Source organism: Equus asinus, chromosome 4 (assembly GCF_041296235.1).
Source record: "Equus asinus isolate D_3611 breed Donkey chromosome 4, EquAss-T2T_v2, whole genome shotgun sequence".
Lineage (NCBI taxonomy): Eukaryota > Metazoa > Chordata > Mammalia > Perissodactyla > Equidae > Equus > Equus asinus.
In genome coordinates this window covers 36,005,447-36,020,178 of record NC_091793.1, presented here as the reverse complement: position 1 = coordinate 36,020,178, position 14,732 = coordinate 36,005,447, and the positions used below count along the sequence as shown (strand labels likewise).

General features: G+C 39.5%; 1 protein-coding gene across 2 annotated transcripts in view; it reads left to right on the top strand.

Annotated features, from left to right (window-relative positions):
* Positions 1-14,732, top strand: part of FGD6 (FYVE, RhoGEF and PH domain containing 6) — a 106,624-nt gene that overhangs the window by 71,111 nt on the left and 20,781 nt on the right. For both annotated transcript variants that reach the window (XM_014841223.3, XM_014841224.3), the window contains exon 9: positions 12,449-12,499. In XM_014841223.3, coding sequence (XP_014696709.3) covers positions 12,449-12,499 — 51 coding nt within the window. The remainder of the gene's footprint in view (positions 1-12,448; positions 12,500-14,732) is intronic.

The window sequence follows — 14,732 nt, the reverse complement described above, 5'->3', positions numbered from 1 at the left end:
TTCTTGGTAGTATTTTTTTTTAAGCTCAACTCAAAATAGGATCAAAGAAAATGCATGTTATGTAATGAAATGCTTAAGATCAGAATTTTTTTAAAAAATAGTAAAATTAAGTAAGTGATTTACTTAATTTAAGAAGCAAAACTGTAAATTTTACCTTTACATCACCTATTCTCAAGGCCAGTGGGTCTAGCCAGATCTTTAAATCTGTGTGGGGACCGAACCTGTTTAGAGTTAGGAGAAATGGGAATCTTGAAGCAGTAATGAGGAAGTGAAGAAAGAAAACAGACACTGCTATAGGAGCCGCATTAATTTTTTACCACTGCTTATTTCCTTCCTCATGTCTTCAGGATACAAACTGTCCTTATAATCCTAACTCAGTGTCTGGCATAGATTCTGGCAAATAACAGGGACTTATGTGCACATAACTGGCACATAGCCTAAACTGAAAGTCTAGGGAAATAAACCTTGTTCCTTTTTATAAGGTTGAGAATCCCTGTGTATGCCGTGGTGCCAATGAATATTTCATGGATGGAAGAATCAATAAATTGCTTTTAAGAGTAAGAACATTCTTCCAGTTACCAAGGCACAAAATTGTGGGAAGGATTCTGACATACCTCCCTTTCCTTGCCTTGCCTCCCTCATAAGATCTGCTGACCAATTTTCCTCTGCTTCTGCTTCCTGTTCTTTCCATTTCCCTTGTTGTGCTCCTTTCTAAACTCATGCCAAATTGTGGCAGTATCTTCCTACTGGCCATGCTGCCTCTTATCACTCCCCATGTAGCCTGGCACATCATAACTTAATTTCTCTTCCAAGGACACCACAAAGGAAAAACACACTCCTCCTGTGTCTTCCCTTTGCTCTCACACTACTACTGATGCGGGGTCGGAGAGCCGAGGAGTCGAAAGAAAGATTTCTTGGACTCTCAAGGTCTGGCAGTAGTGCTCTTTTATTTAGAGAATAGTGTGGAATAGCGTGGGGACAGGACCCATGGGCAGTCAGAGCTGCTGCGTGGGGACAGGGCCCACGGGTAGGAGGAAGTGCTGCTGCCGCCGCTTCTGCTGCTGCAGCTGGCATGGGGACAGGACCCATGGGCAGGCAGAACTGCTGCTGGCATGTTGCTGCTGCCGTTTCTGCTGCAAACATGAGTGGAGAGTAAGGCTAATTTTAAGGCATAGGTATGTGAGCCATCTCTTTACAAGACAAAGGAAAGAACATGTAAAAAAGTTAAAATGGTATCAGTGCAGGTGGGGTCTGGTTGTTGGGTGATCCCATGACTTTTAGATAAGAATCAAATTGGATTAAGTAAAGGTCAGAAGCCACCACCCTAAATCAGTTACATGAGATTGCCAGACAGTAACCAACTTAAGTTCTTGCCTTCCCCATTAAGAGTTTCTAGAGACAAGGTCATCTCCCTTCTTTCACAAATGCAAATGTCTCTCAAAGGGCAAGCAAATTCCAGTCCTCGGAACCTGCCTTCCATCTGCAGTTTTAAAATTAACTAGCCTAAAATCCTCATCACTACCACACTCACAACACTTGTGACACCAGATGTGTGCATTTTTTCCCACACCGAGCAATTCTCTTTGACACCAGCTGGGTGTCCTACAGTTTAATTCAATTCTGACACTATCTACGTGGCCATAGTGTCAGATCCTACAGATTAAAAACTCAGTTCCACAAGACTGCCTCTTCCAAACTTCAGATGCCAATCACACGTCCCACATTGTCACCTATATTTCTGACCGACTTACTGTAAATCTGGCTTCCCATGACCGCCTTCCTTGGGTTCGATAATTTGCTGGAATGGCTCCCAGAACTCAGGGAAACACTTATTTACCTTTACCAGTTTATTATAAAAGGATATGATAAAGGATACAGTTGAACGTCCAGATGGAAGAAATACATAGGGCAAGGTATGTGGGAAGGGTCCTAGAACTTCCATGCACTCTCTGAGCATGCCACTCTCCTAGCACTTCCACGTGTGCAACAACTCGGAAACTTGCCAAACCTTGTACTTTGGGATTTTTATGGAGCCTTCATCACTTAGGCGTGATCCATCATAACTCCACTTCTAGCCCCTGTCCCCTTTCTCTAGATGCAGAGTGGGACTGAAAGTTCCAAGCTTCTAATCATGTCTTGGTCTTTCTGGTGACCAGCCCCCATCGAGGATCTATTCAGGAGCCCACCAAGAGTCACCTCATTAGAACAAAAGACACTCCTATCACCTAGGAAATTCCAAGGGATTTGGGAGCTCTGTGTCAGAACTAGGGTCAAAGACCAGATATTAGAACAAAAGAGGCTCCTAAAGCTCTTATCACTTAGAGAATTACAAGGGTTTTGGAACCTCTGTTCCAGGAACCAAGAGCAGAGACCAATATATATATTTTCTATTATTTCACAGACATACTTTTATTCTGCTTATTGGGAAAGTTGAAAACTTACTTATCCTACCATAATGATGGATACATGTCATTATACATTTGTCCCAACGCATAGAATGTACAACACCAAGAGTGAACCCTAAGGTAAACCGGATTTGGGGTGATTATGATGTGTCTGTGGAGGTTCATCCATTTGTAACAAAGGTACCCCTCTACTGGGGGTGTCTATACCTTCCTTTCAATTTTGCTGTGAAGGTAAAACTCTAAAAAGATTGTCTTATTTTAGAAAAACAAAAAAACTTACTTATCAACAGTGTAAAGACTACAGTTTATAACCCAGAATTGCCCAAACCTTATTTTCCTTTGCTCTAGTTGCAGTAAGTTTCTTACTCTCACCTTAAGCCTGTCCTTTAACACCAGCTTCTTTTCTTCATTGATCAATCACTAACTCACTCAACAAATATTTCTGTAGTCTGGCCCTGCACCAGACACATATATGCACTGACAGACAACGCAGCGGGGTCCCTGCCTTCTTGTAGCCTACAGTCCTCTTCTTTGGGGCCACGCCCAGCTACTCAGGCTCCCACCAAGCTTTTCTTCTTCTCAATTCATAAAAGTTATATTGATCTTGTCACTTATGTGAGTGAGTATATTCTGAGGATATATTTTTGTAAGGGTCAGTTTTATTCTTTGAAGGGATCTTTTATGCCTATAAAAAATATGTACACGGCCGGCCTGGTGGCGCAGTGGTTAAGAGTGCACATTCCACTTTGGATCCCGGTTGTGGACATGGCACTGCTTGGCAAGCCATGCTGTGGTAGGCATCCCAAGTATAAAGTAGAGGAGGATGGGCTCGGATGTTAGCTCAGGGCCAGTCTTCCTCAGCAAAAAGAGGAGGATTGGCATCAGATATTAGCTCAGGGCTAATCTTCCTCAAAAAAAAAAAAGAATAACTTGGGCAGGCCCCGTGGCTGAGTGGTTAAGTTCGTGCGTTCCGCTTCAGTGGCCCAGGGTTTCACTGGTTCAGATCCTGGGCGAGGACATGGCACCGCTCATCAGGCCATGCTGAGGCAGGATCCCACATGCCACAATTAGGAGGCCCCACAACTAAAATATACAACTATGTACTGGGGGGATTTGGGGAGAAATAAGCAGGAAAAAAAAGGTGAATGAAATAATTTGTTTTAAAAAAATATGTACATATATTATTAAAAAAACAAAGTTCCTCTTCATCTTCTACCATCCGGAGATGACTATCATATATCCTTTTAGGTTTTTTTTTAATCTCTATTTGTGCTATATACAGTATAATTTTTTCAATAAAAAGCTTTTTATTCGTGCAAAGTTACTCCATTGGTATTGAAACAAGTTGAAGCAGTAAGGATCATGGTGGAGAAAATATAATGAAAAATATAATTTAAAAATTCCCCTGAAATATGTTTTCCACTTCTGTTTTTAGGGAAAAAAAGCAATCCTTTGAACTTTGATTAAATTTGGGTCAGGTAGTTTCTTTGATCTTGTTCAAAATGTTTATGTTATATTATAAGTGACTTTAACAACATATTGTATTACTTTCTCTATAGTCTTTGCCTTCAGTCTGGGATGGTATTAACTCCCTCTAGGTTTTAGAAATCCAGAATTTCCCATGTTGGTAGAAAACGGGATATTAAAACGTCTGTTATAGTGTTCTGAAGCTATACATTTGAGCTATGAGCAGGCTAATAAGCAGATTCGGAAAAAGATCAGAATCAAATTGAGGCATGACTTTTATTAAACCCTTACTTGTATTTGTCTTAAAACAGGGCTATTGTCTGCATCAAAAGTCATTGTAACACCTTCTGTAGGGCAGAACTTGATGAAAGGTAGGGGGCTATCCCAGACACCAGCCAAGGGATTTAGTTTCTGAGGCACCCAAAGGCCCTGATAGAAGGCAGTTCCATCCCTGTGAAACGAGGGGGTGATCATATTCAGAATTCCCATTGTAATTAGCTCAGCTCTTGTTCTGTTGCAACTCACTTTTAATGGTAGTTGTGGATAAAATATTTTGAGAGATGATATTTAATAAATTATATCCATGAAGTATTTTATACTATGGAAAGACTTTAGGATGTAGTAGGTGAGCACATTTCATCTGCCTGTATATTCAATTATGGCTTTGAAATGTACTCTCACTTTCTCTATAAAACAGAGGTTCTTAACCTTTTTGTGCCTGGAGCCCTCTAGCAATCTGGTGAAGCCTGTGGATCTCTTCTCAGAATAATTTTTTAAGTTACAAAATGAAATACATAAGATTGAAAGAAAACCACTTGGGCTGAAATACAGTTTGAAGTAGTGGTGAGACTAAACAATTTTTTGAAATGTCTGCAACAACTGTAATAGGGTATAAAAAAGACATGATTTCTATGGGGATAAAGTCACTGGTATCAATGATAATACTGTGGGTTGTTGCCTACATTCATAGGGGAAGGAAATTCTATATTTCACTTAGAGGTTAGTGAAAATAGTTTGGTTTTGCCCATCCAAGGTTGCATGAAGTCTGCCCATAGACATTCTCCAAAGCCATTCTTTTTCCATTTCTCAGTTTAGATTTGACCCAGATTCCCTGTAAATAGCCAAATGCCTCTATAGCTGGGATTTGCCTTGTTGAAGATCTGGCAAGATGACTCTTACTAAAGAGTTTCCCTCTTAGTGTTTGTCAGAATCATGGCTCACATCAGGAACTCTTCCAATTGGAGAAAACAGTGAAATTTGGTCAAATTTGAATTCACTCTGGTGTTTATATTTGCTTTATTCCTCACTGGCTGTTAAGTAAAATGTACTTCACCACCATACACCTAAATTTGCTCTTTATTGATAATTAGGGTGGTGCGGACCAGATATGGATAAGAGCTTCTTTAAGTAGGGCTTGACTGTGCCAAGGCGTTTCTGTACATTTGAGGTTCTCGATAAACCGGCAGCCTTACCAATTGGAAAATGTATCCATGAAGAAAAGAAATCTCAGCCAAGTCAAAATAACAGATCTTTGCTTCTGTTGGGAGACTTTCTACAGGTTTGACCTCCTATAAGGGCATTCTGAATACACCCAGCCAATCTGTCCAGCTAAAAAGGGACCGAGGGGAGATTCTGTCCGTTGTAAGATCTGCTCCAAAATTTTGCCATAGGATAAACCTGGAATCAGGTTTGGTTCATGAGTGCTTTGGCCATACCACCTCAGGACCAGACTTACCATAGTCTAGGGTAGACCACAGCTGCCTCATGTTATGCACCGCACAAGGGCTCCTGGCTAGGGTCCAAGTCCAGCATGCATTCTGCTCACCTTATTGTGTGCCTGGTGAGGGGCTGCATCAGCCCAGGAGAAGTGGCCTTTTCTAATTCACAAAAAGACATTGCCTACTTTTAAGCTGTGAATCTGAGCCTGAGAACCTGGAAAGTTCATTTTTTCTAACTTAGACAAGCACCATATGTACAAGAGGCAGCCCTGGGCCATATATTCAAGGACCAGAATTGAATTAATGTTTGAGAAGCAGGAAAATTAAAGCAGGGGCCAGAGCACTCTTAATTAGTCAGACTGTCATAACATCATCTCAACTACTTTGTAAAATATGAAGCAAGAAATGTTAACCCTAAATGGAGTGTCATCATAAATTCAGGAAACATTTATTGAATATGCATCAGACATTGTCCTAGGTGCTGGGGATATAAGGATAATTAATTCAGGCTCCTTGTCCTCATGAAGCCCACAGTTTAGCATTTGTGCATAAAATGATACTTGACACTATAGAACCATTAAGTTAGCTTCCCCCGTATTGCTGATGCTCCATGTTCTCATTCAGGTTAACTTAGAATTTTGGAATTTTATCGATGCATATCAAAATGATTTTGTATATAGGAATAAATAGAATATATCATTAAAGAATATTCTGGGAGGGAAACATCAGTCAATACATACTCTAAAACGTCAGCAGTTACAGATGTGTGATACCATCGCAAGAATAGACCTATTCGCTAAAAAATAATTATTCTCCTATCATTGGAATAGGGAGGTAACTTGAAATAGACCCTGTGGTTTATAAGAATCTAATGTATAACAAAGTAGGAAGTGCAAGACAACAGAAAAAGAAAGGATTATTTATTGAATAATCTGTTAAAATTTGAAAAATTAGTTGATTCATACATTAATGGATAGACTAAAAATAAAATCAAAACTAAATATAAATAAGCAGAGCACAGAGGATTTTTAGGGCAGTGAAAATACTCTGTATGATACCATAGTGATGAATACATGTTGTATATTTGTTCAAACCCATAAATGTACAACACCAGGAGTGAACCCTAATGCAAACTATAGACTCTGGGTGTTTCTGATGTGTTGAGGTAGGTTCAGCAGCTGTAACAAATATGCCACTCTGGTGGGGATGCTGCTAATGGAGGAGGCTGTGCATGTGTGAGGGCAGGGGATATATGGGAAATCTCTGTACCTTTCCCTCAATTTTGCAGTGAACATAAAACTGCTCTAAAAAAAATCTTAAAAAAAACTATATATACAGCCTTAAACTCTAGGAAAACCAGGAACAAATAAAATTGGTTATTTATTAAAACTCTAAGGTTAGGGAGAGGAGGAGAGATGATTTTTTAAGGCCAGAAAATTAAAGAAATTATGAAGGAGAATATTGACACCTTTCGACTATTCTAAATAGTAACATTATAAAGGTTTAAAATATAGATAAAATAAGGGGCCGGCCCCGTGGCGCAGCAGTTAAGTGCCCACGTTCTGCTTTGGCGGCCCAGGGTTCACTGGTTTGGATCCTGGGTACGGACATGGCACAGCTCGGCACGCCATGCTGTGGTAGGTGTCCCACATATAAAGTAGAGGAAGATGGACATGGGTGTTAGCTCAGGGCCAGTCTTAATCAGAAAAAAGAGGACGATTGGCAGCAGTTAGCTCAGGGCTAATCTTCCCCCCCCAAAAAATTTTAAAAAGTAAGAAAGAACAGTACATCAGAAAATATATTTGTAGCAAATATGAAAAAAATTACTATTTCGCTAAGAATATTAAGACCCTCATAGATAACTGGACTAAAATATGAACAAATTCACTCAGAAAAAGTATACATAATAAATACACAGTGGCATGTCTAACATCCTCTGAATCATAAATATCGATTAAAACAAGTTTTCAGTTCCCCCTTCTACATTAGCAATAAAAAACTACAGTACACAAAACTGGCACTCAGTGAAACTGATATTCTCATATATTCATAATGATATTTTAAATTGTTATATCCCTTAGGAAAGGTTTCTCAGGATATATATCAAGTACTGAAAAAAAAATTTCATTTTCACTGATCCCAAGGAAATAATCTGAAGTATGGAAAAAGACAAATCATCAAGATATTGATCAGTGTTACTTGTAATTAAAATGATCACACAATTTATTATCCAAACCTATTACTTTCAAGAGTACAAGGGGCGCTATTTATAGTTAATCCTGGACAATGGGTATACAGCAGAATCATCATGAGCAAATTAGAATGTATGGCCATCCTATTTATAACAGCCAGAACAAGACAATTTGATAATGACTTAAAAGTCTAATAGTTAGTCACTAAGTATCATGTGATAGATCCTTATAATGGGATGTTATTCAGCAATCCCTAGAGAAAAAAAAAATGTATGAGCTAAAATAGTTTAAATGGGCTATAAAATCCTTTATATTATTAAAATTAAGTAAAATCAAGCATTTATGGAAACAGGAAATACTTTAAAATCATAATAGTTATTTTAGAGAGATGTTCATGGTTCAAGTTTTTTCCATTATTTAATTTTCCAAATTTCCTGTAATGCGTTTTAGAATTTTAAAAATATGTATGCTTCATAATACTTGAGAGTGAGAATCATTACAGTTTTCCGTCTGGTCCAGCTTACTTTCTGTGTGAGGGTGTTGGCGCACAGAGATGGCACAGGGCATGGCCGAAGTCACGTGCCTCTGCTAGACATCCTGGACAAAGAGGTTAATCTAGCTGCTCACTCACAACAAGGGCTCTGACCACTTCACCACGCTGCCTTGAAGATGGTAGCATTGTGTCTTGCAGCCTGACACTTGATTTTCTTTTTTTTTTGGTATTTAAAATTATCTGTACTCTGTTTCACAAGTCAGGAGAAGTTTAGATTGCTTCTTTTAAAATTTGAAACTTTAGTAAACAGGCTTATTGGCTAGATTTATTTTTCTCTGGATCCCATAATTCTGTATGTGTTGCTAATCTCCTTACATGTTTGGGGAGGAACAAGAAATCTGGATAATATATAGCAATACATGTCCTCAAGTTGAAAACACTTAATTTGGGAACATTACCCGTCCTTTGCTCTTTTCCTTTGTGCTCTACCGTCAACCGTTTCTCAGCACACAGTGCAGGAATCTGACTGGGTGTTGAAGTAAGAAGTCCCAGATTCCCACAGATGATTCATTGTTAGGAATGGTTAAGTGTACTCCTGAATAGTTTTCTGCTTTAAGGTGATTATTCATTGATCAGGTAATCAGTGAGTGGCAAGGCTTAGGAGCCCATATATAAAAAACTTAAACCTCTAATAAGGTAGAGTTTTTGTTGGGTCCTCATTCTTTCACTCTGGGCCTCATACATGGAACAAAGTTAGCTTGCATATCACTTGAGGCTGCACATGCTACGTTTCAGTTAATTTTGTGTTGCTAATTTTGGATGGTGATGATGATGGGGGTTAATTAACTTCTGTTAATCAATGATGCCACCTGGTGGCCAGAAAGTGCATTTTGTCGTTCCCTTGTAAGCTGCACCAACCTTTTTTTCTTTGATATAAATAATCTCAGTAGCATTTGAGGCATTTTTATTAGTGAAGTTTTGAAAAATGCTTAGTTTGGGTTGGCAGAAGCAGGGCAGTCATGGAATACTACGGGTCTTACATGGCAATGTGAAATGACTACTCTGCTGTTCTCATTTCTTTTAAATGAAACTCCTGCAGGATAATAGGTACTAAAGGGTACGTAGTAAACAATTCTCTGTGACCAATGCAGGCATGTCTGTCTGGTCTCCCTTCCTGGGTTTCACCTGGATTGTAGCAGTCACTGGGCCAGCTGGTGGTTTCAGTGTTCTTCCTGTCTGACTCAGAGGGTGATCAGTCATGTTCTCATTCTGCAATTAAAAGGCGTGGAGTGGTTTTTTTTTAAGATTTTATTTTTCCTTTTTCTTCCCAAAGCCCCCCAGTACATAGTTGTATATTTTTCGTTGTGGGTCCTTCTAGTTGTGGCATGTGGGATGCTGCCTCACCATGGCTTGATGAGTGGTGCCATGTCTGCGCCCAGCATCCGAACGAGGGAAACCCTGGGCCACAAAACCGGAGCATGCGAACTTAACCACTCGGCCACAGCACTGGCCCCAAGGCATGGAGTAATTTTTAACTGGGGGTAGCGTGCACTTGTCTTCCTTGATAAAAAGGGTGGATGGATGGATATATTGGAAAGTTGAATTTCTAAAATTCAGTTTTGGAAGTTGAATTTTAAGATTTTAAAAAAATTGTCAAAGAAAGTAAACCTAACTCCATTACTTCCTTAATCAATAGCATGATTTTGCAACATGTTAGTGGTAGGCTTTCTGCTCAGCCAGTTTGTCTATTTCCATTCTGTTCCTGAAAGTTCAGGTTGGCAGGCAGCAGCTGAGCTTGAGTACAGGGAAAGAAAAAGCAACTCAGAAGCCTATCGGGCTCAACACAGTGATTCTGAGGTCAGGATTTCCTAATACGGACATCTCCCAGTGAGCTCTGTTGGTTTAGAGAAATGTCTCAGTTTGCGTGGATATACTCCTGTATGAAAGAACAAAAATTGAAAACAAAATAGAAACTTGCCATGAATCTGATACTTAGGTAAATCTGCTTTCCTCTCCACAATATTCAGCTAACTAGAAGCTCTAGGGAACGTTGCTTTTGATAAATGAGGTAGCCTAGGCGTTGAGAACATCTAAGAAGAGTACATTTTTCTCCCCAACCCTGTCACTCTCATAGAAAAGTCAAATTGTTTCAACTCACCAAACATGGCATATATGGAATGCATTCTGAGCGGGGTCAGAGTGAGATTAAGTTGATTTTCCATCTCCACATGAGGCGAAGTGTAAGGTATACCCAACATATTTTGTTAATTTTTGTGGGTTTTTTTATCTGTTTGATTGGAAGCATGGTCTCCAGCTTGTGTGTTCAGATAACTTTAAGATCTAAATTGCTGGTGATGGTCTCTGGCAAGACAGAAGCTATGCTGTGGTGCATGAGAGCTTAATGTCGTCATACATGATATCTCACCATGGCTTGTTGCCAGTGCTGCATATTTCTAATGTGCATGTCCAGACTCACACAGGCTTTTGGATCAGTCTCTCAAAGATGTACAGTTTCAGCAGTTGAGTGTGTGTATTTGTGTCACCTATTAAGTTTGAAAAGCTGCCACTAACATCCAAGTTTCCCTTTGTGACTTTGAGCATGACTTCATAAATCCATGGGATGAAATTGTATCTGTTTCATAATACTGCTCAATGAAGATTGGGTCTGATAGATATGCCTTTAGTCCCCTAATATGCTTTTCCTCTTTCCATTTTCTCAACTCCCACTGGCATTAGGATTAGTTTCAGCCTTTATTGCCTTTTACTTAAACTAAAACACAGTCTTGTCTAAAAAAGTCATTTGTTTTTTATTCATTAAGCATTTCTTGTCCCTTGCATGCAAAGGCCCTTGCTAAGCGCTATGAGAGATAGAAAGATGAATCAGATGTGGGTCCTGCCCACAAGGAGCTTTGAGTCTAATGAAAAGGAAAATGGTAGAAGGCATAAAGTGAGTAACTGCTGTGTCATGTATTATTCAAAGGGAGACAATATTTCTTTCAAATGGAAAATTTGGTAGGAGAGAGGAATTGGAGATGAGCCTTGAAGAGTATTATGAATAGAATTTTTATATGCAGAGACAGGAAAGGATTCATAAGAAGGGAAGATTAGAGACAAGTATGGAGCCAGGGAACACATGAAAGTATTTAAGGAATTGTGCAGAATTAGATGTGGGCAAGAACAAAGAGCCTGTGTTAGGCAAGAGCAAGGGAGAAAAATCAGAAAAGTCAATAGGGACCATGTAGTGGGGGACTTTAAATTCCAGGGAATAGAATTTGTTTTAATTCGATAGGTAATAGAAAACCATCCACCATTTCTCAACAAAGGAGTATTCCCTTGAAATCCTATGCCATTCCTTGGTGTTAAAGATTTATTAAATATAACCTATTGCTTTAATTTTTTTCTGTATTGTAAGAACCACTATATACCATGTTGCTTATTTACAGACTGTCTTCATCTAGACCAGGATTTCTCAACCACAGCCCTGTTGACATACTGGGTCAAACAGTTCTTTATTGTGGGGCTGTCGTGTTGATTTGTAGGATGTTTAGCAGCATCCCTGGCCTCTGACCACTAGATGCCAGTAGCACCCCCTTCCCCCTAGTTGTGACAATCATAAATGTGTCCACACATTTCCAAATGCCCCCTGAGGGCAAACTCACCCCCATTTGAGAACCTCTATTCTAGACATGTGTATTGTGTTCCTCTGGTGTTCTGGGCATTGTTAGACTCTTGGATTTGTCAATGTGCCTTAATGCTTAATGCATCCAATCTATTAATGCTTGGAATTATGTACTAGATGTACATCTGATCTTGAGATTAAGTTATTTCATATTTGTTGGAGTAAAAGAGCTAAACTACGCCTCAGGAGACCTGGATTCTAGTCCTGGCTCTGCCACAAAGGGGTTTTGTGACTCGAGTGAGATCTTGTATTTGGTAACCTGATTCTTACCTCTAAAATGACCAGTGTGACTTCTGAGGCTCTTTCCAGCTCTGATTCTGTGTCCTGATTTCAAATTGATCTTAGAGCTTTATTCTTTCACATTTTTAGAAAGCACAAATTGAACTAACATGTCTATTAACCAACAAGATTGACTGAAGTATTGAATAAGAAAGACAAATTTTTTTCCTTAGTGCTTTAGTGTACTAAATACTATAATTTTTTTCCTTTTCTAGATTATTTGAAAAATCTCTTAGAAGACTCTGGAGATTACAGAGACACTCAAGGTAAATAAGTTTTGTGGTCTTATATACTGTGGAAGTTTTTATATTATGTTTATTTGGACCTAGAAAGTGAAAATATAACAAAACCCGTAGATAAGACTCCATTTTATTCATAAGAAACCTTTTTTTTTTTTACTCTATTTTGGGCAGATTAAAACAGAACTAGATAAAATGGCAAATGGTATTGGATGCAGGTAAAATTATAGGGGCAAGAGAGGCCCATGGCCAGCCAGCCGGGGGAGCCAGCCTCCTGAGAGACAGACCCAGCATGGCCTGGGGTCAGGAAGCTTCATCCTCCTGTGCTCAGTCACTCTGCTGGTGGTAAATTCACCTTCTCTAGATGTCCATTGCATTCAGAAGCAGGGATTGAACCAGTTGATCTGCAAGATCCTTTCAAGCTTTAAAATCATGAGTGCATGAAGTGACCAAACTACACAGATCAGGGATAAGGTCTACAATAGCATATTATTCTGGGACTGTTGAATGATGGGTATTAGCTTTGACACTCTTCCACCCCTCACCCCCAGTAGTACTTCAGGGAAATTGTCTATTACAATACAAGAGACTCCTTGGTGTTCATGGGATAATCCACTGTGTGGATTTTTCTCTTTCACACACACATATACACACAAGGATTAATTCTGTTCGGGATAGTTGTGTTTCTTTCTATTTATCCCCAAACTACCTCTGTCAAATGTCATAGATATATCCCTGGTTATAGTCTGCAGAAACACATTAAACAAATCCATGTCCACCTCATTAATTTTATGAATTTCTATCACATTCTTGTGCATCCTTTACATTTTCAGATTATGTAGCTGAACAGGTTTTTAACCCATTTTGTAGAGATTCTTATTCATTTTCTTATTCGTTTGACTTCTTCTTAACATCTTCTATTAGCAAATGTTTTGCTTTTAAAGGTGCTTTTTAAAAGGTAAAGTTTGGAGTGGGGGATATGACAATGCTTCTTGTCTTTGGTGAACATATAATCTAGTTGAAGAAAAAAGTCTATAACTCTCATCAGATAAAGAACAAAGTAGATGTGCTGAGCACTACAGAATCATTTGGAAGAGAGGAAAGTGTGACGATTGAAGAGGCAGAGCTTTGCTTAGAGAGGAGTGGGACTGGAGATGACCTGAAGGTTGGACAAGAGGAAGAGTGGCCATTCCAGATCAGAGTCTGTCTTATGAAGATAAAAATTTGAGAGAGATCTTAGGAAATCGGGCCTCAGGAAAACGTCAGTCTCAGGGCTTCTACCTTCAAGGAAAGTGAATTATTAGCTCCATGTTACAGATAAAACAAATACAGGGCCAGAGATTAAGGAGCTCGTTTAAAGGAAATTACACACTTTAGCAAAGATGGGTTAGAATAAGCAGTGAACGGTGAGGTGCACTATATGGCCAGCGGCACAGCAGTAAAATGGTGAGAGACGTAGATGAGATTGCTGAGGGTGAGGGAAAATGAGACAAGTATACCTTTTGAAGGTAGGCAGAAGAGTTAAAGGAGCACAGCCACCAGGGCCCCTTAAAGGGATGCCATGGGAAAGCAGAATTGCAGACAAGATGGAAGAAGGCAGAGCTTAGAGGCCAGGGGACCAAATAGGAGCAGCTTTATCATTTCATCCGTTCATTAAATCCTAAAGCTTGTCTCTCTTCCCACTGGGAATTCAACCAGGCCAGAAACCAGGGACATGTCCAGGGTCACCTCTTGAATATGTGCTATGTGCTGAGTGCCAGGCACAGTAAATTCCCTAAAGAAATACTGCTTCCCTGTAACACGTTTAAAGAATATAGAAATCTCCAAGCTTGGTACCAGAAAGAGAATCTCTTGGTAAGTTATAGTAGGTGGACCAAAAAACCTCAAGTCCTCTCCAGAAATTGAACTTTTAAAAAAAAAATAGTGCTTTTGTTGATAATTACTGTCACTGCCACCCCACCCTCAGGAGACCATGCTTCCCTTCCGTCTTTAACACCAGCAGTTTTTCTCAGTAGGAATGCTACTGTCATGTCGTACGGGATAACCTCCTTGTGTGGATTTCCAGGTAGTATTGCATCCCTGACTCCCACCCACTAAAGGCCAGCAGACCTTCCCAGTCATTGTGACAACCAAAAATTGTCTTTACACGTGTCCAGATGTCCCTATGGGAGCACTGCTGTCTTGGGTTGAGGACAGCTGTAGCCCAAAAAGGGACCAAGTACAGACTTTTTCCTTTGTATCTAGTTACAAGGATGACAAG